The sequence below is a fragment of the Pseudophryne corroboree genome, chromosome 2, assembly GCF_028390025.1.
Source record: "Pseudophryne corroboree isolate aPseCor3 chromosome 2, aPseCor3.hap2, whole genome shotgun sequence".
NCBI classification, from domain to species: domain Eukaryota; kingdom Metazoa; phylum Chordata; class Amphibia; order Anura; family Myobatrachidae; genus Pseudophryne; species Pseudophryne corroboree.
In genome coordinates this window covers 646,992,183-647,018,720 of record NC_086445.1, presented here as the reverse complement: position 1 = coordinate 647,018,720, position 26,538 = coordinate 646,992,183, and the positions used below count along the sequence as shown (strand labels likewise).

General features: G+C 46.9%; 1 protein-coding gene across 4 annotated transcripts in view; it reads right to left on the bottom strand.

Annotated features, from left to right (window-relative positions):
• The window catches only part of DCAF6 (DDB1 and CUL4 associated factor 6), a 912,707-nt gene that overhangs the window by 417,860 nt on the left and 468,309 nt on the right, over positions 1 to 26,538 (bottom strand). For all 4 annotated transcript variants that reach the window (XM_063954988.1, XM_063954989.1, XM_063954991.1 and 1 more), the window contains 2 exons: positions 9,717 to 9,810; positions 7,336 to 7,455 (listed from right to left, as the gene is read on the bottom strand). In XM_063954988.1, the coding sequence (XP_063811058.1) occupies positions 7,336 to 7,455; positions 9,717 to 9,810 (214 nt within the window). The remainder of the gene's footprint in view (positions 1 to 7,335; positions 7,456 to 9,716; positions 9,811 to 26,538) is intronic.

Below are 26,538 nucleotides of genomic sequence, written 5' to 3'. Positions count from 1 at the left end.
CTGGAATTATCTACCTCTCCCTATAAGAATGCCCGCTTCTCTACAAAATTTTAAACGGGCTCTAAAGACTTACTTTTCACTAAACACAACCAACTCTCATTCTAACCCTCTGTTCCACGCTCACTGCCACCCCTGTCAGTCAACCCTATTAAAACTGAAGCTCTAACAAGCAGTGCCCTCTTCCTTCATGTGCCTTTCCTTCCTTAAACCATTTTCTACTCCATACTCTCTTTGATGGCACCAAATGCCTTGGTTTTCTGCCATCCTAATACTTATTGCAGTGCTGTTTGCTGATGCAGCTTTGTTTATATATACCCTGTACTTGTCCTATGTTGTCTTGAACTGTAAGTCACTTCTTTTCTTGTTTTGCTAATTTGTTTATGTACTCTGTAACTAGTTGCTGAGGATCCCTTGTGGTGACATTTAAATAAAGGCTAATAATAAAAATAATAATAATAATAATAATAATAATAATAATATGGCAACAGTTTGCTTACCTCACATCAATTTTCTTCCTATCAGTAGTTGGAAAATAATAAAAAAAATGAACAATACTATCTGATTTCCATGCAATCTAAAAAATTGATCAATAGGGGAACAACATGTGTATGTTATCTTCTACCCCACTCAAGACATAGGTAAATAAAAATGGGGCTGTATGTTGGATGATCAGTTCAAATTATTTACCTCAAGAGATTTCACAACTTTCCAGTGTTCCATAAAACAGACAAAAAAAATGGGATTTTTATACTTACGAGGTAAATCCTTTTCTCAGAATCCATAGGGGACACTGGGAAGCAAAATATAGTGGGGTATAGAATGTGTCCATAGAGCCGGTGCACTTTAAAACTTTACATGTGTATGACTGGCTCCTCCCCCATATGCCCCTCCTACGAGCCCAGTTAACAAAAACTGTGCCCAAAGAGAGACAGAAAAACAGACTCAAGAGGAGCAGAAAACAAGCACATGAATTAGCCAAAACAGGAAAGTATCATTGCAAGAAAACAGAAACAACTGACATGGTCAGCCAACACATAACTAGTACCTGAAAACAACCAAACAGGTGCAGAAAACATGTGAACAGCGCAGGAATGGCACCCAGTGTCCCCTATGCTTTCCGAGAAAAGGATTTACCTGGTAAGTACCAAAATCCCCTTTTCTCTTACATCCCTAGGGGACACTGCGATGCAAGTTATGGTGGGGATGTCACAGATCTCCCATCACAGATGGGAATGTGCTGTGAGCCCTGCAATACGGAATGCCCAAACTAAGACTCTGATGCTGTAAAAGTGTCGAATCTATAAAACCGAACAAAGGTATTTGGACCCGACCAGGTAGCAGCACGGCAAAGTTGTAAAGCAGAAACCCCTCTGGCAGCCACCCACGCAGAGTTCACCAAGTGAGTGGAATGCGCCGAAATAGAAGACAAGATGATGACACATAAGCATGTCAAATGGTAAATTTAATCCAATGGGCCAGAGACTGCTTGGAAGCAGGCCAACCTTGCTTGTGCACATCATACAATACAAAAAGCGAATCAGACTTTCACAAACTAGCCATCCTGCTGACATAAATGTGCAAAGCCCGTACCACATCCAAGGTGCAAGAGGATGGCGATCCCCTTGCAGGACAATACAACAATAGGATGGTTGAAATGAAAGGCCGAGAATACTTTGGCAAAAAGGCTGACACGCGTCCGTACCTCCGCCTGGTTGTCATGAAAGATCAAATAAGGAGAGCGGCACAACTCTGAAATCAGTCTAGCCGATGCCAAAGTAAGGAGGAGAACAGTCTTCCAAGACAAGTATTTTAAGTCCATGGTTTCCAAGGGTTCAAACAAAGAAGACTGAAGGAACTCCAAAACCAAGGTTACATCCCAAGAAGCTGTAGGTGGAACAAAAGGAGGTTGAAGTGTCAGAACCCCCTGCCGAAAAATCTGGACATATGGAATGTTAGCAAAGTGTCTCTGAAAATATATTGAAAGAGCTGAAATCTGTACCTGTAATGAACCCAAATCCAAACCTGTCTGAAGGAAATGGAGGAGGCGACTCAGTCGTAAAGACATGACCAGAAGCCAACATCGCTCTCACCAGAATACAAATGCCTTCCAAATTCTATAATAATGAGTCGAAGTCACTTCCTTTTTTGCTCGAAGCATGGTGGGAATTGCCGCTGATGGAATGCCCTTCTTCAACAATGCCTCTTCAACAGCCAGGCCATCAAAAGTAGCTGCGGTAAGTCTTGATAAACAAAAGGACCTTGTTGAAGTAGATCCTCCTGGAGAGGTAATGGCCAATGGTCGGCCACGAGAAGGGACTGAAGATTGGCGTATCACGCTCAGCGAGGCCAATCTCGGGCGATGAAAATGGTGAGTACATTCTCTCTTTTTATCCACTTGAGGCTTCGAGGAAATGGTGGAAACAGGTAGACCATGTGAAATGGCCAAGGAGCAGTCAGTGCGTCTACCGCTCCCGCTTGTGATCCCACGTCTTGAAGCAGTAACGAGGGAGCTTCTTGTTGTGGCGAGATGCCACAAGGTCTATCTGTGGATGCCCCCACCGAGATACCAGTTGTTGAAATACCAGGTGATGGAGAGCACACTCTCCTGGGTTGAGGTCCTCTCTGCTGAGGAAGTCTGCCTCGACCCCCGGTTTGAAAATGGACCGATATTACTGCGGCATACTTCTTCGCCCACTGAAGGATCCCGGAGACTTCTTTCATTGCTGTTCTGCTCCATGTCCCACCCTGACGGTTTATATAGGCCACAGCCATGGCATTGTCGGACTGTACTTGTACTGCCCGACCCTGCGGAAGTGGAGACGCCTGGAAGATGGCATTGAAGACTGCCCACGGCTCTAATATGATGATTGGGAGAGAGGTCTCTTGAGTGGACCAATGACCCTGGAACTGAGAGTTCAGTGTCACGACCCCCAGCCCCTGAGGCTGGCGTCTGTGGTTAGCAGTACCCAGACTAAATGAACTTCCAGCAAGTGCTGAGTCTGTAAACACCAATGCAGGGAAATGTGGGACTGAGGTGAGAGTCAAAATAGCTTGTGCATGAACAGATAAGAGCCAGTCCATTTGGATAAGAGGTCCAACTGGAATATTCTGGAGTAGAACCTGCCATAAGGGATCACCTTGAAGGAAGCCACCATTTTCCCAGTAGGTGAATGCATAGATGCACGGAGACCCATTGAGGTAGTAAGACAGCTCGAACTAGATGTTGTATTTCCTGAGTCTTGCCCACCAAAATGAAAACACGCTGGAGAACCGTGTCTAGAACAATTCCCAGAAACCAAATCTATGGGTGGGTTCCAGATGAGATTTCTGAAAATTGAGTATCCAGCCATGTTGGATTAAGAGATGATGTGTTAGAGCAATGCTCTCACAATGCTTCCCTGGACAGAACCTTTATCAACAGGTTGTCTAAGTAAGGGACAATGTTTACCCCGGGTTCTCAATAGCAACATCATCACCGCTATCACCTTCGTGAAGGCCCTCAGAGCTGATGACAGACCAAAAGTGCGAATCAGAGATATGCCTGATGCGGAGTCCAAATGGGGACATGGAGATATGCATCGTTGATATCTAACGTCACCAAGAATTCCCCCACCTCTGACCCTGCAATCACGGAATGCAGGGACTCCATTTTGAACTTAAAAACACAAAGGTAAGGATCAAGGGATTTCAAATTCAAACTTGGCCAGAGAGAACCACCCAGCTTGAGAACTACGAACAGGTTTGAGTAAAATCCATGTCCTCTCTGATATTGAGGGACCAGAATAATTACCCTTGACTCTAACAGCGTGTGGATGGCTTTTTGCAGTGTTATTTTCCTTTCTTCTGAAACTGGCAAACCTGACTTGAAAAAAAGTATTGGAGCTCGGATTTAAAAATTTATCTTGTACCCCTGTGTAATTAGATTTGTGATTTATGCGTCATAGCAATTCTGTCCCCAGATGAGACTGAAATCCCAGAGACGCTCTTCCACTCTGGGGTCCCCCAGGTGAGAAGGAAGACCGTCATGCAGTGGCCTTCGTGGTGGGTTTAGGATCCTGCTGGGAAGGGATGGCAGCAGCTCGACCTCGACCTCTGGTTCCTCTAGCTGCGTTTGATGACCATCTGACTCGGCCCCTGAATCTGGTAGAAGGACAAAAGGACTGAAAGGAGGGACCTGTATAGGGACAGCATGTTGGAGGAGCTGCAGAGGGAAGACATGTAGACTTATCACCTGTAGCCTGTGATATTCACTTATCCAGGTCTGTCTTAAAGAAAGCCGAGCCTCCATATAGCAATGCCTCAACACTTTGTTTGGATTATGTATCTGCCAGCCATTGTCGAAGCCACAAAGCTCTTTGAGACGAGATTGCCATAGCCAAAATCTTGGAATTAAGCAGACCTACGTCCGTGAGGCGTCACAGAGATATAAAGCAGATTCCTGGATATGTTGTGCCAGGGTGACTAAGTCTTCCAAAGACTAACCCTCCTGAATACCCTCTACTAGCTTCTGAGCCCAGGCCTCAACAGCCCTGTTCACCCAGTAACCAACAATGACTGGCCGGAGTGCAAACCCTGCCGATGTATAGATGTATTTTACGATGTTTTCTCCTTGAGAGCAGTAGCCCCAGGAACCAGGAGTACAATTTTCTTGGATAATCTGGATACTGATGGGTCCAATGTTGGTGGAGTTTCCCACAGACGCCTATTCTGAGAAGGAAAAGGATATGTGGTAACTATTCTCTTTGTTACCTGAAACTTTTTATCTGGATTCTTCTAGGCATCTGCGAACTGGGTATCCAACTCATGTGCAATAGGAAAAATGACTGAAGTCTTCTGGTTTGGCTAAAATAACGAAGGTTGGGTCAGTACAGGATAAGTCAGGAATCATGAAGACCTCCCGTACCACCAGTATGAGAGTATCAACCCCCTGAGAGCCGGTATCTTCCTCCCCAGGCTCCTGTACGAATTCACCTTCCTCCAGCTGCGGAATATCATTGTCAGAGTCGCCTGACTGTAACACAGCTGGTAATTGACGTTTCTAAGGCACCGGCTGAGAAACACGAGGTGGAGTCTGATTGGCAAATGCCACTGCCGATGCCAAACCTTTGACCAACCTTCCCAGGGACTGAGTCCAGGCGTGTTCAGGAGCCTGAAAGGTATGCACCCAAAAATTCGCTATTTCCTTCCTGGCTGTAGCCAGCTCCAAACAGATATTGGACATAACCCCGGTAAAGGTGGAAAACCAACCTGGAGCTGTGTCCTTTGCGCTGGGAGTAACTTGTGAAGAAGATTCCAGAGAACACTGTTCACAATATAAGGATATTGACATCTATGTAAACTCCACAGAACATTTTTTACAGGTAAATACTTTCTGTGAAGCCTTTAAAGCAGTACCTTTGCCAGCCATATTTACAGAAAACACGCACCAAATACAAAGATATAAAGATAAATATATCTATACAAAAAAAAATAATCACAGCAACATTAGATAAAAGAGTGAGAAAGAAAGAGATAGAGAGAGCCAAGGCAGGAACACCCCCACTCTGTAGTGTATGCTGCCACAGCGCTATCCCGCATTTCACTAGCCACCCATGAGAGTAAAAGCGTGCTGGGGGAACACCATACAGTAGCGGGGTGCAGCAGATCTCACACTGCACCCGATATCTTCAATAATCCTGCCACTTAGTTTATCCTGACACACGCGTACCGACACCCCACACACTCAGGGAAATCTCTAATCTGGAGACAGTTCCCCCAACAAGGCCCTTTGGAGAGACAGAGAGAGAGTATGTCAGCACACACCCAGCGCCAATGACCCTGGAAACAAGTCCCAGCTATATACAGCACTTTTTTGTTTTATATATGTATATATATTGACTGCGCCCACATTATATGCCCCCCTCCATCAAAGCCAACTGTCACCATGTTCAGCAAGGGAGAGTCCGGGGAGCAAGCTTCTCAGCAGCGTGCTGTGGAGAAAATGGCGCTGGTTAGTGCTGTGGGATCAAGCTCCGCCCCCTCAGCGGCGGGCTTCGGTCCCGCTCAAAATACAAAAAAACCTGGCAGGGGATTGTATATTATAATGCCACAGCTGAATATACCTTTAATGCCAGCCAAGAGGATTATTGCTGCCCAGGGCGCCCCCCCTGTGCCCTGCACCAATCTGTGCCTGTGTGTGCGGGAGCAATGGCGCGCAGCGTTACCGCTGCACATTACCTCAGTGTAGATCTGAAGTCTTCTGCCGCCTGTGAAGTCTTCTTTCTTTGTATACTCACTCGGCTTCAATCTTCCGGCTCTGCAAGGAGGACGGTGGCGCGGCGCGGCTCTGGGACGAACGGCAAGGGTGAGACCTGTGTTACGATCCCTCTGGAGCTAATGGTGTCCAGTAGCCTAAGAAGCAGAGCCTGTCACTGAAGTAGGTCCGCTTCTCTCTCCTCAGTCTCACGGCGCAGGGAGCCTGTTGCCAGCAGGACTCCCTGAAAATAAAAAACCTAACAAACTCTTTATTACAGAGAAGCTCAGGAGAGCTCCCCTGAAAGCACCCAGTCTCCTCTGGGCACAGTATCTAACTGAGGTTTGGAGGAGGGGCATAGAGGGAGGAGCCAGTGCACACCCATTCTAAAGTTTCTTTATAGTGCCCATGTCTCCTGCGGAGCCCGTCTATTCCCCATGGTCCTTACGGAGTCCCAAGCATCCTCTAGGACGTAAGAGAAAGGTTTTTATGAGAGAAAAATCCTCACCTGTGCCCTGTGTCCCAGTGACTAGTGAAATGGCTGCCTTTTACAGTGTCCACGGCCGCGCCGGATCGTGTACCTGCGGCCATGCGATCCCGGAGGTCAGCGGCGAGTGTGTGTGACTAACAGAAGGACACCAGAGCCTCCGCTGTAGTTACCCGGCAACCAGGGCGTGGGAGTATACAGCGCCGCTGGGGGAGTGATGGATCTGCAGCAAACGATGTCTATTTGACATACATAAAAGCTGCAGCCCTTGAAGTGTTCAAAAGTTCTTCTTTTCTTCTGAAATAAGCTATAATATGGGCTGCCCTCCTGTTGATTGCCTGCTTACTGCATGGCACCAACTTACAAACTGAGCACCTGTGCACGGAGGCGGGGTTACAGAGGTGGCGACACTGTGCATCTTGGGAACAGTCAAAGCTTTGAGCCTGTTGGTGCCTCGAATCAAGATCCTACTCTACACCCCTGATGTTAATCCTTGTGGAGCCCAGTGTACCCCGAAGCAGAAACATACCTTTATTATAACCAATAAAAGGCTGCTGAACAGCAGACATTATCCTCAGCAACCCATCTAACATCTGACAACCAAAATATAATGTACCTCTGTTTTGAGTTGCTCCTCTTCTTCTACTGCTTTGTGCAACTTCACTTGCTTCTTCAAACCATCTTGAAAGCATATCCGACATTCTCTGCATCAATGAAGCATTAGTGACTGGATCGCCTAGAAAAAAAAGCAATCCTGATCAGTGAAAGATCACCTTGTCATGGTAGATAGGCATCCACAACATAATCAAAATAAAAAAAAATAAAAACGTATGGTTATTCTAGAAGTGAGTTTATACAATGTGCTCTATATGGACATAATGCTTAGAGCATGCAGCTGCATCTTTGGACAGTGCATTGTACATTCAGTCAGAACAGAGTGGCACCTTGTAATGTATTTGGAAATAGTCCAAAATTCCCCCCCAAGAATTTTGTATATTCTGCAGGCCGTGATTGGCTTCTTTATGGCCCTGCACCTCACCCATCTATCCACAGGTGATTACAGTCAGTGCAGCATAGATACTACCAATAGAACTTGTACTTCGAAGGCAAAGAGTAAGGTACACATTAAAATTATAAAGTCTCAGGGGCATATCCAATTAAGTGCAAGGTTTTCACCACAAAAAAAAACTGTTGGACTTTGCGCCAATTTTTGATTACCACGGTATCCAGTAAAAATAATTTGGTTGTGGGTTTTTTTGGGCCAAAATCCTGCATTGTGAGAAGAAAAAATTGCTGGGTACTTAACCCTGTGTTCCAGTTCCCAGTCAGCTCATCCCCATCGTTCCACTGCGAAGGAGGATGCTGGGAGAAGAGGCGGCTGCGGAGAGGCGTAGTTCTCTCTGCTGCTGCTGCATCCATCCGTACACACAAGAGGTAGAAGGGGGGGTTGCACATGCAAACACACACACGGGGGAGGATGTCACACACACACACCGTGTTCACAAACCCGACATCACTCCTGCAGAAGACAAGCATGTCAGGATCCGGGGAAAGAAGACAGTGCAGCAGAAGGTGAGTAATTAAGGACTAATTAAGCTAATCGAAAACTTCCAATTGCTTAATTAGTTATTGGGGAGGAGGTACCTTGGAGTCTGTAGCAGTAATGCTAATTTTTCCTAAAAACAAAGATTTTAGCAAAAATTACTCTGCTCTGGAGATGTAAAAAAATGATTGCCTACTAGAAAATACATACTCCACACCCAATTGAATACTAGAAAATATTGCACCTGCAGGAAAAAACCCGCAAGTGGAAGATTTTGGTAATTTCTCACCTAATGGGATATGCCAAGCAGCGTAGGTTCCCATCAGAAAAAGGTCACCTCTTTCATCTTTTGCAATAAGTGCACGGTCGCAGAAACTGGAGAACCCTCCTGCTAGCGCAGCCTGGCTGCGACGATAGGAGTCTTGTCGACACCTTTTGTTCAAAGCCCTGCGAACACTTCTGCTTGTCGATCAGGCAGAGGCGTTCACAGTTAATGTGACCCGACAGCGATGCGCCCTGATCTCCGAAATTGCGGCCGCATTGCGTTTGCGATGCAACCTGAATGAGGTTCTTAGTGCTCAAAATGTGTACCTGCAATACCAGAGTGAGCTACTGTCTTCAATCATCATCTCAGAACACTACTGAACTCTCTTCCCAACTACAACCACTAGGACTAATGTAGACAAATTTTTCACCTATCACTCTTGAGTCCTTGTAATAACAGAAGCACAGTCATATCCACCGGCGCCAAGAGGGGTAGGAATCGGGTACTAATTACCCAGACCTGGGTTTGTAGGAGGGGCCCGATAGAGTTAACTATTAATAGCCTAATGCTGGGTACACACTTATAGATATATCTGCAGATCAACTGATCTGCAAATATATCTATAGACGGACCGGGCAGTGTGTTGTGCATTCACACTGCCCAATCCGTCGGGACTGATGTCACAAACTGTGCTGGCATTCACATGCGCCTGCCCAGTTGTGTTGTCAGTCACCACCGGCATCTGCAGCAAGTGTATGGGCATTCGACTGACTGCCCGTACACACAGCACAATGTGCCAAAATATCATTACTTATATTGGCTGTCGGCTGTGCTGCAGGGCCGATGCGATATGTCTGTGAACGACGGCGTTCACAGACATATTGCTCATACACACTGGCCGACAGGCAAGCAATATATCGGCCGTTCAATAGAACGGCTGATATATCAGCCAGTGTGTACCCACCGTAAGTTAAATGGGGGACTACTGTATAACTGAAACTGTGGCTCCAAACTCACTGTACTGATGGCTATTGCAATCAGTATATTAAGAAAAAAAAGATTAAGCAATCAATTAAATCCTTCACAAATAATAAGGAAATGTACTTCCAAAAATGTCATTACAACCAAGAGATTAACATTATAAGCAAGCAAGAACGCAAAATGATATATTTCAAATATAATATTATACCATCTCTTTCTCGTTCACTTTCAGGTCTTGATCTTGGTCCTGTATCTGACCAATCTCCTCGTAATCTGAGGCGTTTAAGAGGCGGTTCTCGTACCTTAATGGATAAAACCAAAAGCGAAATAGATATATTTAATAGCATTACTGCAATAACAGACATAGGGGGTATGCAATTTGCTCCGGAAATCTCGGAGCTGTTGATTTTGCCCCCCTGCTTATTCACATATGTCCCGTTTTTGCCTGTTTTTAAGGCATGTTCACCAATGCCTTTTCACTTTTTTTTTGAAAAGGCATTGGCGAAAAAATACCGCAAAATCTGTGAAAATGGCTCTTGTTAAGCGTAAGCAGTCAGGTGTGAGAGACAGACGTAAAAAAATATAATAAACAATGACACTGGAATGAAATGGGGTAAACATCATGTACTTCATCTTCCAGACGTAGAGGAGAGGAGCCGATAGGTGCCCCCTGAGTCTGTGTGGCACCCAGAATTATCAGCCTGCATACAGTAGGTACGGCATCTGCAGATCTAGTGCACAGCAGGAAACAGAAGCTGATCAGCAGAAGCACGTTAAAATATTGAGGGGGGCCTGGGCATGCTGTGTTCTGACTGAGTGCTACTGTCATTTTGAGGTGAAGCAGGGTAAGCACTGCAGCAGGAAGGCGCCAGAAATGCCGCAAAAAGAAGCTGCATCCAAGCTCTGCACCCCTGCATCGTGCCTGTAACACTAAAGGAATTAGTGTACTTACCCTTTGTGCTAGGGAAAACACTGGTTCAGGTCACTGTCAGGGCTGCCTGAAGGGTGCACACTTCCCACTAGGGAAGCCGCCCAGTAAACCAAGTATAATGGTGGTGCCATAAGGGCCAGAGCTGTCACTCTCCACCCTCTAACAGGGTGAGAATGCACTCCTGTCCCCAGGTCCAGAAAGCATTGGTGAGACCGGAGTGCTAGAGGGGGAGCGACACGGTTCAGCTCCCCACAGATGCAGCTGAAGCACGGCAAGACTCACAGACTCCCTACAGCCGCTGCAAGAAAAAGTTTTAAAAAGTAAACAAAAATCTAACTAGCAGTAGGACTGCAACAGCAGCCCCAAACAAATGTGCCTAACTCCAGACAGCTAATTAAGGCCTGATTGCTGCTGTGCGTGTTCGCACAGCAGCGATCAGTTCTGACTTTGGAGCAGCAAAGCCGCGTCCCGCCAGGAAAGAGGGGTATGGCCTCAAGAAAGTGGGCATGGTCCACATGTGTGACACTTCCACTGAGCCACACCCACTTTGAAGCCACACCCCTGGGGCGGGCCTACGCTGCTCCAAAGTCCCTCTTTTTCACGCCGTAAAGTTGGGACGTATGCTATATATACAGATTAATTCAATTAGATGCAGTAAAGTGTTATGTTTTTGAGTGTTAACGGATCAATTGCCTGAAAATTTCACTTTCGTCACTATGGGGGCATGGCCAGCGCTCCATGAGTCTCCTCTGTCTCCCAGTGAATAGGACTGTCCCGTGAATATGGGACAGGTGGGAGTTATGATATAGCACTGCAAGAGGTTTGACACAATGTGTAGGATTTACATTAGAGATTTAGGAGGTCAAAGAGCTTGCAAAGTTGCTCCGGGGCATGTGGGAATGTGCTACAAATACAAGGGGAATTTCACTGTAAATATACATATTTTTGTCTGTGCCTAACCCCCCCGAACTTCACCCATTTTAGACGGTTCCGAGGCAGACTCGAATCTTCCCGCCTTGCTTGGTTAACCCGAGCGCGCCCGAACGTCATCATCCCGCTGTCGGATTCTCACGAGATTCGTATTCTATATAAGGAGCCGCGCGTCGCCGCCATTTTCACTCGTGCTTTGGAGATGATAGCGAGAGGACGTGGCTGTGTTCTCTCAGTTTCTGTGCTCAGTGTGCTGCAAATATCTGCTCAGTGTGCTGCAAATATCTGTGCTCAGTGTGCTTGCAAATATCTACGTTCTCTGCCTGCAAAATGCTCCATATCTGTGCTGCATTGTAGTATATAGTAGGAGGACAGTGCAGAATGTTGCTGTGACCACCAGTATATATATATAGCAGTACGGTACAGTAGTCCACTGCGGTACCTCTGTGTTGTCAAGTATACTAAGCATCCATACCTGTGCTGCATTTTAGTTGTGCGCAGTATATAGTGGGAGGGGACAGTGCAGAATGTTGCTGTGACCACCAGTATATATATATATATATATATATATATATATATATATAACAAACAGGGACAGCCCGGCACTCCACTCCAAATGACAACAGCAGCTGAGGTGCCCTCCCGGTCAGTGACACGAAGTCCCAGGTAATCAGCTATGGTGATGTGAGCGGCACTCAAAATAGCAGTACGGTACAGTAGTCTGCTGCTCTACCTCTATGTCGTCAAGTATACTATGCATCCATACCTGTGCTGCATTTTAGTTGTGCACAGTATATAGTAGGAGGGGACAGTGCAGAATGTTGCTGTAACCACTAGTATATATATAGCAGTACGGTACGGTAGTCCACTGCTCTACCTCTGTGTCGTCATGTATACTATGCATCCATACCTGTGCTGCATTTTAGTTGTGCGCAGTATATAGTAGGAGGGGACAGTGCAGAATGTTGCTGTGGCCACCAGTATATATATATAGCAGTACGGTACAGCAGTCCACTGCTCTACCTCTGTGTTGTCAAGTATACTAAGCATCCATACCTGTGCTGCATTTTAGTTGTGCACAGTATATAGTAGGAGGGGACAGTGCAGAATGTTGCTGTGACCATCAGTATATATATAGCAGTATGGTACAGTAGTCCACTGCTCTACCTCTGTGTCGTCAAGTATACTACAAAAATTCAGTAAAATTACCCAAAAATCAAAATTAAAAGCATCTGATGAGAAGCATAAACTTGCCAATATGCCATTTACGACACGGAGTGGCAAGGAACGGCTGAGGCCCTGACCTATGTTCATGGCTAGTGGTTCAGATTCACATGAGTATGGAAGCACTCATCCTCTCGCTAGAAAACTGCAGTGCCACTCCTAGATGGGCCAGGTGTTTGTGTCGGCCACTTGGGTCGCTTAGCTTAGCCACACAGCTACCTCACTGCACCTCTTTTTTTCTTTGCATCATGTGCTGTTTGGGGACTATTTTTTAAACCTGCCATCCTGTCTGACACTGCAGTGCCACTCCTAGATGGGCCAGGTGTTTGTGTCGGCCACTTGGGTCGCTTAGCTTAGTCACACAGCTACCTCATTGCACCTCTTTTTTTCTTTGCATCATGTGCTGTTTGGGGACTATTTTTTAAATCTGCCATCCTGTCTGACATTGCAGTGCCACTCCTAGATGGGCCAGGTGTTTGTGTCGGCCACTTGGGTCGCTTAGCTTAGCCATCCAGCGACCTCAGTGCAAATTTTAAACTAAAAATAATATTGTGAGGTGTGAGGTGTTCAGAATAGACTGGAAATGAGTGGAAATTATGGTTATTGAGGTTAATAATACTATGGGATCAAAATGACCCCCAAATTCTATGATTTAAGCTGTTTTTGAGGGTTTTTTGTAAAAAAAACACCCGAATCCAAAACACACCCGAATCCGACAAAAAAATTTCAGGGAGGTTTTGGCAAAACACGTCCGAATCCAAAACACGGCCGTGGAATCGAATCCAAAACCCGAAAAATTTCCGGTGCACATCACTAATATATAATCACCAAGGCGCCAATGCCCGCCATCCAGCCCGTCAGATCCATGCTGTGTGAGAACAGCCGTCTGCCAGTGATGGCGTCACACCGGAAGTGACGCCAGCTGACACGGCGTCACCAGGCAACAGTCCTGTTCTTCCTGGTTACTGGGTGGCGTGGCAAACGCTTGTCATGGCAACCATCATGACGAATACACTAAAGAAAAACACAGTCCCAAACTTTAGATCTTCCAGTGAACGGTCAGTAGCCAGATACCTCAAGGTAACCGCCAGTTTCTCCTCAGGCGATAATGCCCTCCGTATCTTGGTATCCTGCCTCTTAATATAAAGAGTCACCAGGGCCAGTAACTCCTGGAATGTATCATCATCCATATGCAAGTAGTTACGACAGTCCTCTGGGTTATTCTCTTTAATATCAGTCAGGAGAGACATGTGAGAGAGTGTGTCCCTCTTTTCAGCCAGTCCTTTGTCGAGCAGGAGATTACCCTACTCCTTTTCTGAGCACTGTCACGTCTCCCCTTCAGAAAGCCATAGGCTAGCAGGAGTTCAAAGCGATAGGGTTCCATCACAGAATAGGATATAGCATAGTGCTTGCGGTGAGCAAAAAAAATTGTGGGTCCCATTACTTTAAAAAAATGGGGTCCTACTCCACTGTTTCTGGATCCCATCACATCTTATGGGAGGAGAGACAGGAAGAAGTTGGTTAAAGCAGGAGGTAAAAGCAGGGAGAAGTTGGGGTAGAGCTGGCAGTAGAGGGGCGAAGGACAGACAGTGCTGGTGGTAGGGAGTGAGTAGTAAGTGCAGACAACAGCTGGGTCAGAACTAGGGGTAGGGAAGGTGGTACATGTAGACAGCAGTTGGGAGAGTGCTGAGGGACAAGGAAGGGGCTAAAGGCAGGCATTGCTGAGGTTAGTGAGGGGCTAAGGGTAGATAGCTGGGATAGTACTGGGGGGTAAGGAGGGGGTTAGGGGCAGGTAGTACTAGGACTAAGGAGGGGGGCAAGGGTGGGTAGCAGCTGTGGCAGTATTTGGGGGTAAGAAAGGGTAGGCAGCCATACTATAACAGCACAAAGCTGTACAAATGAGGGGCTGCCTACACAGTGACGTGACGGGGAATGAATGTTATGTGTAACACGATCATAGCACTCAGTGGGAAACAGACATCTTGGATTGTACTAATACACTCCACTGACCTCCAGGCAAGCGCCGCCGACACCCGCCCCAAGCATAGTATGCAGCACATTAACAAGAGGCAGCAGGCATCCCGGCACATTGCGCACAGAGTGGGCATGCAGTGTAAGCACACCCTGATCCTGTCCCCAATCACTCCCTGTTCCTGAGTCCATGCGGTCTAATCTCATTTTGACCATACAGTATTTGAGTGTTAGTACATGGCACCCTGTGTGTGTGCAGCCTATACGTCACACCATTCAGGCAGGGGTGGTTTAAGAGAGGGTCTGTATGAAAGCTCTGTGTGGGCCCCTTCCTCTTTGATAGCACAGAAGACTTCTCTGGATGCTGCACCATCTCTATATGCTGCACCGTCCTAAACCTTCTCTGCATATTGCACCTACACGATCTCTATATGCTGCACCTACACCATCCATCTCTACATGCTGTATCTAAACCTTCTCTGTATATTGCACCTACACCATCTCTGTATGCTGCACCTAAACCTTATCTGCATATTGCACCTACACCATCTCTACATGCTGCATCTAAACCTTATCTGCATATTGCACCTACACCATCTCTACATGCTGCACCTAAACCTTCTCTGCATATTGCACCTACACCATATCTGTATGCTGCACCTAAACCTTATCTGCATATTGCACCTACACCATCTCTACATGCTGCATCTAAACCTTATCTGCATATTGCACCTACACCATCTCTACATGCTGCACCTAAACCTTCTCTGCATATTGCACCTACACCATCTCTACATGCTGCATCTAAACCTTCTCTGCATATTGCACCTACACCATTTCTATATGCTGCACCTAAACCTTCTCTGCATATTGCACCTACACCATCTCTGAATGCTGCATCTAAACCTTCTCTGTATATTGCACCTACACCATCTCTATATGCTGCACCTAAACCTTCTCTGCATATTGCAACTACACCATCTCTATATGCTGCACCTACACCTTCTCTGTATACTGCACCTACACCATCTCTGTATGCTGCACCTACACCTTCTCTGTATATTGCACCTACACCATCTCTATATGCTGTACTTACATCTTCTCTGCATATTGCACCTACACCATATCTGTATGCTGCACCTAAACCTTCTCTGCATATTGCACATACACCATCTCTATATGCTGCACCTACACCTTCTCTGTATATTGCACCTACACCATCTCTACATGCTGCATCTAAACCTTCTCTGCATATTGCACCTACACCATCTCTGTATGCTGCACCTACACCTTATCTGCATATTGCACCTACACCATCTCTGTATGCTGCACCTACACCTTATCTGCATATTGCACCTACACAGTCTCTGTATGCTGCATCTAAACCTCCTCTGCATATTGCACCTACACCATATCTGTATGCTGCACCTAAACCTTCTCTGCATATTGCACCTACATCATCTCTACATGCTGCATCTAAACCTTATCTGCATATTGCACCTACACCCTCTCTACATACTGCATCTAAACCTTATCTGCATATTGCACCTACACCATCTCTATATGCTGCACCTAAATATTCTCTGCATATCACACCTACACCATCTCTGTATGCTGCACCTACACCTTATCTGCATATTGCACCTACACCATCTCTATATGCTGCCACTACACCTTCTCTGTGTATTGCACCTACACCATCTATATATGCTGCATCTAAACCTTCTCTGCATATTGCACCTACACCATTTCTGTATGCTGCACCTACACCTTATCTGCATATTGCACCTACACCATCTCTACATGCTGCATCTAAACCTTATCTGCATATTGCACCTACACCATTTCTATATGCTGCACCTAAACCTTCTCTGCATATTGCACCTACACCATATCTGTATGCTGCACCTAAACCTTCTCTGCATATTGCACCTACACCATCTCTGTATGCTGCATCTAAACCTTCTCTGTATATTTCACCTACACCATCTCTATATGCTGCACCTAAACCTTCTCTGCATATTGCAACTACACCATCTCTATATGCTGCACCTACACCTTCTCTGTATATTACACCTACACCATCTCTGTATGCTGCACCTAAACCTTATCTGCATATTGCACCTACACCATCTCTGTATGCTGCACCTACACCATCTCTGTATGCTGCATCTAAACCTCCTCTGCATATTGCACCTACACCATATCTGTATGCTGCACCTAAACCTTCTCTGCATATTGCACCTACACCATCTCTACATGCTGCATCAAAACCTTATCTGCATATTGCACCTACACCATATCTGTATGCTGCACCTAAACCTTCTCTGCATATTGCACCTACATCATCTCTACATGCTGCATCTAAACCTTATCTGCATATTGCACCTACACCCTCTCTACATGCTGCATCTAAACCTTATCTGCATATTGCACCTACACCATCTCTATATGCTGCACCTAAATATTCTCTGCATATTGCACCTACACCATATCTGTATGCTGCACCTAAACCTTGTCCGCATATTGCACATACACCATCTCTATATGCTGCACCTACACCTTCTCTGTATATTGCACCTACACCATCTCTACATGCTGCATCTAAACCTTCTCTGCATATTGCACCTACACCATCTCTGTATGCTGCACCTACACCTTATCTGCATATTGCACCTACACCATCTCTATATGCTGCACCTACACCTTCTCTGTATATTGCACCTACACCATCTATATATGCTGCATCTAAACCTTCTCTGCATATTGCACCTACACCATTTCTGTATGCTGCATCTAAACCTTCTCTGCATATTGCACCTACACCATCTCTACATGCTGCATATAAACCTTATCTGCATATTGCACCTACACCATCTCTACATGCTGCACCTAAACCTTCTCTGCATATTGCACCTACACCATCTCTACATGCTGTATCTAAACCTTATCTGCATATTGCACCTACACCATTTCTATATGCTGCACCTAAACCTTCTCTGCATATTGCACCTACACCATATCTGTATGCTGCACCTAAACCTTCTCTGCATATTGCACCTACACCATCTCTGTATGCTGCATCTAAACCTTCTCTGTATATTGCACCTACACCATCTCTATATGCTGCACCTAAACCTTCTCTGCATATTGCAACTACACCATCTCTATATGCTGCACCTACACCTTCTCTGTATATTGCACCTACACCATCTCTGTATGCTGCACCTACACCTTCTCTGTATATTGCACCTACACCATCTCTATATGCTGCACTTACATCTTCTCTGCATATTGCACCTACACCATATCTGTATGCTGCAACTAAACCTTCTCTGCATATTGCACATACACCATCTCTATATGCTGCACCTACACCTTCTCTGTATATTGCACCTACACCATCTCTACATGCTGCATCTAAACCTTCTCTGCATATTGCACCTACACCATCTCTGTATGCTGCACCTACACCTTATCTGCATATTGCACCTACACCATCTCTGTATGCTGCACCTACACCTTATCTGCATATTGCACCTACACCGTCTCTGTATGCTGCATCTAAACCTCCTCTGCATATTGCACCTACACCATATCTGTATGCTGCACCTAAACCTTCTCTGCATATTGCACCTACACCATCTCTACATGCTGTATCTAAACCTTATCTGCATATTGCACCTACACCATTTCTATATGCTGCACCTAAACCTTCTCTGCATATTGCACCTACACCATATCTGTATGCTGCACCTAAACCTTCTCTGCATATTGCACCTACACCATCTCTGTATGCTGCATCTAAACCTTCTCTGTATATTGCACCTACACCATCTCTATATGCTGCACCTAAACCTTCTCTGCATATTGCAACTACACCATCTCTATATGCTGCACCTACACCTTCTCTGTATATTGCACCTACACCATCTCTGTATGCTGCACCTACACCTTCTCTGTATATTGCACCTACACCATCTCTATATGCTGCACTTACATCTTCTCTGCATATTGCACCTACACCATATCTGTATGCTGCAACTAAACCTTCTCTGCATATTGCACATACACCATCTCTATATGCTGCACCTACACCTTCTCTGTATATTGCACCTACACCATCTCTACATGCTGCATCTAAACCTTCTCTGCATATTGCACCTACACCATCTCTGTATGCTGCACCTACACCTTATCTGCATATTGCACCTACACCATCTCTGTATGCTGCACCTACACCTTATCTGCATATTGCACCTACACCGTCTCTGTATGCTGCATCTAAACCTCCTCTGCATATTGCACCTACACCATATCTGTATGCTGCACCTAAACCTTCTCTGCATATTGCACCTACATCATCTCTACATGCTGCATCTAAACCTTATCTGCATATTGCACCTACACCCTCTCTACATGCTGCATCTAAACCTTATCTGCATATTGCACCTACACCATCTCTATATGCTGCACCTAAATATTCTCTGCATATTGCACCTACACCATCTCTGTATGCTGCACCTACACCTTATCTGCATATTGCACCTACACCATGTCTATATGCTGAACCTACACCTTCTCTGTATATTGCACCTACACCATCTACATATGCTGCATCTAAACCTTCTCTGCATATTGCACCTACACCATATCTGTATGCTGCACCTACACCTTCTCTGTATATTGCACCTACACCATCTATATATGCTGCATCTAAACCTTCTCTGCATATTGCACCTACACCATATCTGTATGCTGCACCTACACTTTCTCTGTATATTGCACCTACACCATCTCTACATGCTGCATCTAAACCTTATCTGCATATTGCACCTACACCATCTCTGTATGCTGCACCTAAACCTTCTCTGCATATTGCACCTACACCATCTCTACATGCTGCATCTAAACCTTATCTGCATATTGCACCTACACCCTCTCTACATGCTGCACCTAAACCTTCTCTGCATATTGCACCTACACCATCTCTACATGCTGTATCTAAACCTTCTCTGTATATTGCACCTACACCATCTTTATATGCTGCACCTAAACCTTCTCTGCATATTGCAACTATACCATCTCTATATGCTGCACCCAGAGGCGGAACTACCGCCAGTGCCACCAGTGCGTTGCACTGGGGCCCGCCACTGTCCAGGGGCCCAAAGCATGTAATGAGTCAAACTGACTCATTACATGCTGCTGTGTGCTCCGGGCAACCGCTGCCCGCAGCACACAGCCGCCCGGACAGAGAGGAGAGGAGCGCAGCGGTACGGGGGAGAAGGAGGAGGAGTGAGGTGGAGGAGGGAGCCGCAGCAGCGCTTTACTACTGATTGAGGCGCTGCTGCTGCTGTCCCTCTGCTTCACTATAGGCTGTCTTCCGAGAACAGCCTATAGTGAAGCAGAGGGGCAGCAGCAGCAGCGCCTCCACCAATAACACAGCGCTGCTGCGGCTCCCTCCTCCACCTCCCTCCTCCTCCTCCTCTCCTGCCTGGGAATCGTGACCAGAAGCTGCACCGAGGAGCCTGAGCCAGCGGAGAGGGTAAGTATAATTCTTCTTTCTTTCTTTCATGTACAAAAAGGGGGACTGCCTGCCGCAATGTGTAAAAATGGGGGACTGCCTGCCGCAATGTGTAAAAATGGGGGACTGCCTGCCGCAATGTGTAAAAAGGGGGAATCTGCTTGCCGCAATGTGTAAAAAGGGGGAATCTGCTTGCTGCAATGTGTAAAAAGGGGGAATCTGCCTGACGTAATGTGTAAAAAGGAGGAATCTGCCTGATGCGATGTGTAAAAAGGGGGGATCTGTCTGCCGTGATGTGTAACAAGGGCACACTGTCTGCCGTAATGTGTAAAAAGGGGACGCTGTCTGCCGTTATGTGTAAAAAGGGCACGCTGTCTGCCGTTATGTGTAAAAAGTGTACGCTGTATGCCGCTATGTTTAACAAGGGCACGCTGTCTGCCGTTATGTGTAAAAAGTGTACGCTGTCTGCCGCTATGTGTAACAAGGGCACGCTGTCTGCCGTTATGTGTAAAGAGGGGACACTGTCTGCCGCAATGTGTAAAAAGGGGGAATCTGCCTGCCGTAATGTGTAAAAAGGGGATGCTGTCTGCCGTAATGTATAACAAGGGCACACTGTCTGCCATAATGTGTAAAATGGGGACGCTGTCTGCCGTTGTGTGTAAAAAGGGCACGCTGTCTGCCATTGTGTGTAAAAAGTGTACGCTGTCTGCCGCTATGTTTAACAAGGGCACTCTGTCTGCCGTTATGTGTAAAAAGTGTACGCTGTCTGCCGCTATGTGTAACAAGGGCACGCTGTCTGCCATTATGTGTAAAAAGGGGACGCTGTCTGCCGTTATGTGTAAAAAGTGCATGCTGTCTGCCGCTATGTGTAAAAAGGGCACGCTGTCTGCCGTAATGTGTAAAAAGGGGACATTGTCTGTTGTAATGTGTAAAAAGAGGAATCTGTCCGCCGTAAGGTGTAAAAGGGTCTCTACCTGGTGTAGTGGTGCTACTGTGCGGCGTAATTTGAACAATGGAGACTACTGTGCACCGTTTTATGAATTAGTATTATTTTGTGGCCACACCCCTTCCCCACAAAGCCACGCCACTATGTATTTTTGCGCATGCCTACGGCGCGCACTGCCCCTGATTTGCATGCAGCGGTGAGGCTCCGATGCCGTTTCTTGCACACAGTGCTAAAATGTCTAGTTACGGCACTGTTGCTAGGTATCCATATCTCTGGTCCTGAGCAGGTCCCCCTCGCCAGATCCTCTCCAGGGGTGAGGGGGTGGACTTGGATGGGATGGGGGGCCCAAAGCATTTTGTCGCACCTGGGCCCACCGCTCGCTAGTTCCGCCACTGGCTGCACCTACACCTTCTCTGTATATTGCACCTACACCATCTCTATGTACTGCACCTACACCTTCTCTGCATATTGCACCTACACCATCTCTATATACTGCACCTACACCTTATCTGCATATTGCACCTACACCATCTCTACATGCTGCATCTAAACCTTCTCTGTATATTGCACCTACACCATCTCTGTATGCTGCACCTAAACCTTCTCTGCATATTCCAACTACACCATCTCTATATGCTGCACCTACACCTTCTCTGTATATTGCACGTACACCATCTCTGTATGCTGCACCTGAACCTTCTCTGCATATTGCACCTACACCATCTCTATATACTGCACCTACACCTTCTGTGCATATTGCACCTACACCATCTCTATATACTGCACCTACACCTTATCTGCATATTGCACCTACACCATCTCTACATGCTGCATCTAAACCTTCTCTGTATATTGCACCTACACCATCTCTATATGCTGCACCTAAACCTTCTCTGCATATTGGGTGTGATTCAGACCTGATCGTAGATGTGCTAAAATTAGCACATATACGATCAGTCTCTCTGACATGCGGGGGGACGCTCAGCGCAAGGCTAGTCCGCACAGCATGTCAGGTCCTACCCCCCACCCAGGTGCAAAAGTATTGCACGCCGGCGATGCTTTCGCACCCAAGTAGCTCCCTACCTGTGCAGCTTAGCTGCGCTTGCAGGCGGCTACTCAGTGCGTTCTGGGTCGCACTTGCTGTGTGTGACATCACACAGTCGCCACAGCCTGCCCCCGCAACGGTCTGGACACACCTGCGTTGTCCGGACTGCATCCCACCAACGGTGTTCTAACACAATTGGCAAGGCCCCGCCCATCCCGTGACCGCCTCTCCCTATCAATCAGGCAGAGGCGGTCGCACCAGTGAGATGCTTTCGAATCTCACTGGGTGCGTACGTGCACACAATCAAAAGGGCTTCAGGCTGCGATCGCTGTTGTAACAGCGATCAGGTCTGAATTAGGCCCGTTGCACCAACGACATCTTTATATCCTGCACCTACACCTTCTCTGCATGACCTTGCTAAACCAACAGCAGAAACCAGAACTACATGGCTGAACTTTCTCTGCACAATGGGATTGTCTTGGTGGATAATGAGTTAACTGTCACAGATTCCCATGCACAGGGAGGGAGGGGGCAGTGTAGCACATTCCAGGAAGCTGTGTGTGCATGGCTTCACTCAGTGCTTCTGCAGACGTGCAGCAGGGAACTGCATACCCTCCAACTGTACCTTCTTAATAGGTACAGTACCTTTTTTTTATGGTCTGTACCGATTTTTGGGTCTCCAAACTTCCATTGAAAGAATAGGAAAAGGGGCACGGCCACGCCCCTTTACCCGTGGCCACGCCCCTTTTTCGGATTTGTACCGATTTTTCTGTGTAAAATGTTGGAGGGTATGGAACTGTGACAGGATAGTCGGAGCTGGAAACGGAGAGCAGCAGAGTATACAGTAGCTGGGTGGCTCAGCCCTAGGTGCGGTTTTCTGTGTCAGGCACAGCCCAGCACAGAGGCACTACCAGGGGCAAGGAGAGATCGACAAAACAGCATGCTCCCTCTATAGTGTCTTACCCTCCCAGGACTGTAGTCATACTTGCCTACCTGACCCTCTCCATGAGGGAGAAAATGCTCTGTTCCTGGACTTTCCTGGTAATGTATGATTGCCATCACCTGTGGTGAGCTAGTTAATTGATAAAAAATAAGAATTTACTTACCGATAATTCTATTTCTCATAGTCCGTAGTGGATGCTGGGGACTCCGAAAGGACCATGGGGAATAGCGGCTCCGCAGGAGACTGGGCACAAAGTAAAAGCTTTAGGACTAGCTGGTGTGCACTGGCTCCTCCCCCTATGACCCTCCTCCAAGCCTCAGTTAGGATACTGTGCCCGGACGAGCGTACACAATAAGGAAGGATTTTGAATCCCGGGTAAGACTCATTACCAGCCACACCAATCACACCGTACAACTTGTGATCTGAACCCAGTTAACAGCATGATAACAGAAGGAGCCTCTGAAAAGATGGCTCACAACAACAATAACCCGATTTTTGTAACAATAACTATGTACAAGAAATGCAGACAATCCGCACTTGGGATGGGCGCCCAGCATCCACTACGGACTATGAGAAATAGAATTATCGGTAAGTAAATTCTTATTTTCTCTAACGTCCTAGTGGATGCTGGGGACTCCGAAAGGACCATGGGGATTATACCAAAGCTCCCAAACGGGCGGGAGAGTGCGGATGACTCTGCAGCACCGAATGAGAGAACTCCAGGTCCTCCTCAGCCAGGGTATCAAATTTGTAGAATTTAGCAAACGTGTTTGCCCCTGACCAAGTAGCTGCTCGGCAAAGTTGTAAAGCCGAGACCCCTCGGGCAGCCGCCCAAGATGAGCCCACTTTCCGTGTGGAATGGGCTTTTACAGATTTTGGCTGTGGCAGGCCTGCCACAGAATGTGCAAGCTGAATTGTACTGCAAATCCAACGAGCAATCGTCTGCTTAGAAGCAGGAGCACCCAGCTTGTTGGGTGCATACAGGATAAACAGCGAGTCAGATTTTCTGACTCCAGCCGTCCTGGAAACATATATTTTCAGGGCCCTGACTACGTCCAGCAACTTGGAATCCTCCAAGTCCCTAGTAGCCGCAGGCACCACAATAGGTTGGTTTAAGTGAAATGCTGAAAACACCTTAGGGAGAAAATGAGGACGAGTCCTCAATTCCGCCCTGTCCGAATGGAAAATCAGATAAGGGCTTTTACAGGATAAAGCCGCCAATTCTGACACGCGCCTGGCCCAGGCCAGGGCCAACAGCATGACCACTTTCCATGTGAGATATTTTAACTCCACAGATTTAAGTGGTTCAAACCAATGTGACTTTTGGAATCCAAAAAAAAAAAACTACATTGAGATCCCAAGTGCCACTGGAGGCACAAAAGGAGGCTGTATATGCAGTACCCCTTTTACAAACGTCTGAACTTCAGGGACTGAAGCTAGTTCTTTTTGGAAGAAAATTGACAGGGCCGAAATTTGAACCTTAATGGACCCCAATTTCAGGCCCATAGACACTCCTGTTTGCAGGAAATGTAGGAATCGACCCAGTCGAATTTCCACCGTCGGGCCTTACTGGCCTCGCACCACGCAACATATTTTCGCCAATTGCGGTGATAATGTTTTTGCGGTTACATCCTTCCTGGCTTTGATCAGGATAGGGATGACTTCATCCGGAATGCCCTTTTTCCTTCAGGATCCGGCGTTCAACCGCCATGCCGTCAAACGCAGCCGCGGTAAGTCTTGGAACAGACAGGGTCCTTGCTGGAGCAGGTCCCTTCTTAGAGGTAGAGGCCACGGATCCTCCGTGAGCATCTCTTGAAGTTCCGGTTACCAAGTCCTTCTTGGCCAATCCGGAGCCACGAATATAGTGCTTACTCCTCACCATCTTATCAATCTCAGTACCTTGGGTATGAGAGGCAGAGGAGGAAACACATACCCTGACTGGTACACCCACGGTGTTACCAGAGCGTCTACAGCTATTGCCTGAGGGTCCCTGGACCTGGCGCAATACCTGTCGAGTTTTTCCCAACGGTTTATAATCCTGTGGAAGACTTCTGGGTGAAGTCCCCACTCTCCCCGGGTGGAGGTCGTGCTGAGGAAGTCTGCTTCCCAGTTGTCCACTCCCGGAATGAATACTGCTGACAGTGCTATCCCATGATTTTCCGCCCAGCGAAGAATCCTTGCAGTTTCTGTCATTGCCCTTCTGCTTCTTGTGCCACCCTGTCTGTTTACGTGGGTGACTGCCGTGATGTTGTCCGACTGGATCAACACTGGCTGTCCTTGAAGCAAAGGTCTTGCTAAGCTTAGAGCATTGTAAATGTCCCTTAGCTTCAGGATATTTATGTGAAGTGATGTCTCCAGGCTTGACCATAAGTCCTGGATATTCCTTGCCTGTGTGACTGCTCCCCAGCCTCGCAGGCTGGCATCCGTGGTTACCAGGACCCAGTCCTGAATGCCGAATCTGCGGCCCTCTAGAAGATGAGCACTCTGCAACCACCACAGGAGGGACACCCTTGTCCTTGGTGACAGGGTTATCCGCTGATGCATCTGAAGATGCGACCCGGACCATTTGTCCAGCAGGTCCCACTGGAAAGTTCTTGCGTGGAATCTGCCAAATGGGATTGCTTTGTAGGAAGCCCCCATTTTACCCAGAACCCTTGTGCATTGATGCACTGAGACTTGGCTCGGTTTGAGGAGGTTCCTGACTAGCTCGGATAACTCCCTGGCTTTCTCCTCCGGGAGAAACACCTTTTTCTGGACTGTGTCCAGGATCATCCCTAGGAACAGAAGACACGTCGACGGAACCAGCTGCGATTTTGGAATATTGAGAATCCAATCGTGCTGCCGCAACACTATCTGAGATAGTGCTACACCGACCTCCAACTGTTCCCTGGATCTTACCCTTATCAGGGAATCGTCCAAGTAAGGGATAACTAAAATTCCCTTCCTTCGAAGGAACATCATCATTTCGGCCATTACCTTGGTAAAGACCCGGGGTGCCGTGGACCATCCCTACGGCAGCGTCTGAACTGATAGTGACAGTTCTGTACCATAAACCTGAGGTACCCTTGGTGAGAAGGGTAAATTTTGACATGAAGGTAAGCATCCTTGATGTCCCGAGACATCATGTAGTCCCCTTCTTCCAGGTTCGCAATCACTGCTCTGAGTGACTCAATCTTGAATTTGAACCTCTGTATGTAAGTGTTCAAAGATTTTAGATTTTAGAATCGGTCTCACCGAGCCGTCTGGCTTCGGTACCACAATAGTGTGGAATAATACCCCGTTCCCTGTTGCAGGAGGGGTACCTTGATTATCACCTGCTGGGAATACAGCTTGTGAATGGCTTCCAAAACTGCCTCCCTGTCCGAGGGAGACGTCGGTAAAGTCGACTTTTGGAAACGGCGAGGGGGAGACGTCTCGAATTCCAATATGTACCCCTGAGATATTACCTGAAGGATCCAGGGGTCTACTTGCGAGTGAGCCCACTGCGCACTGAAATTCATTGAGAACGGGCCCCCA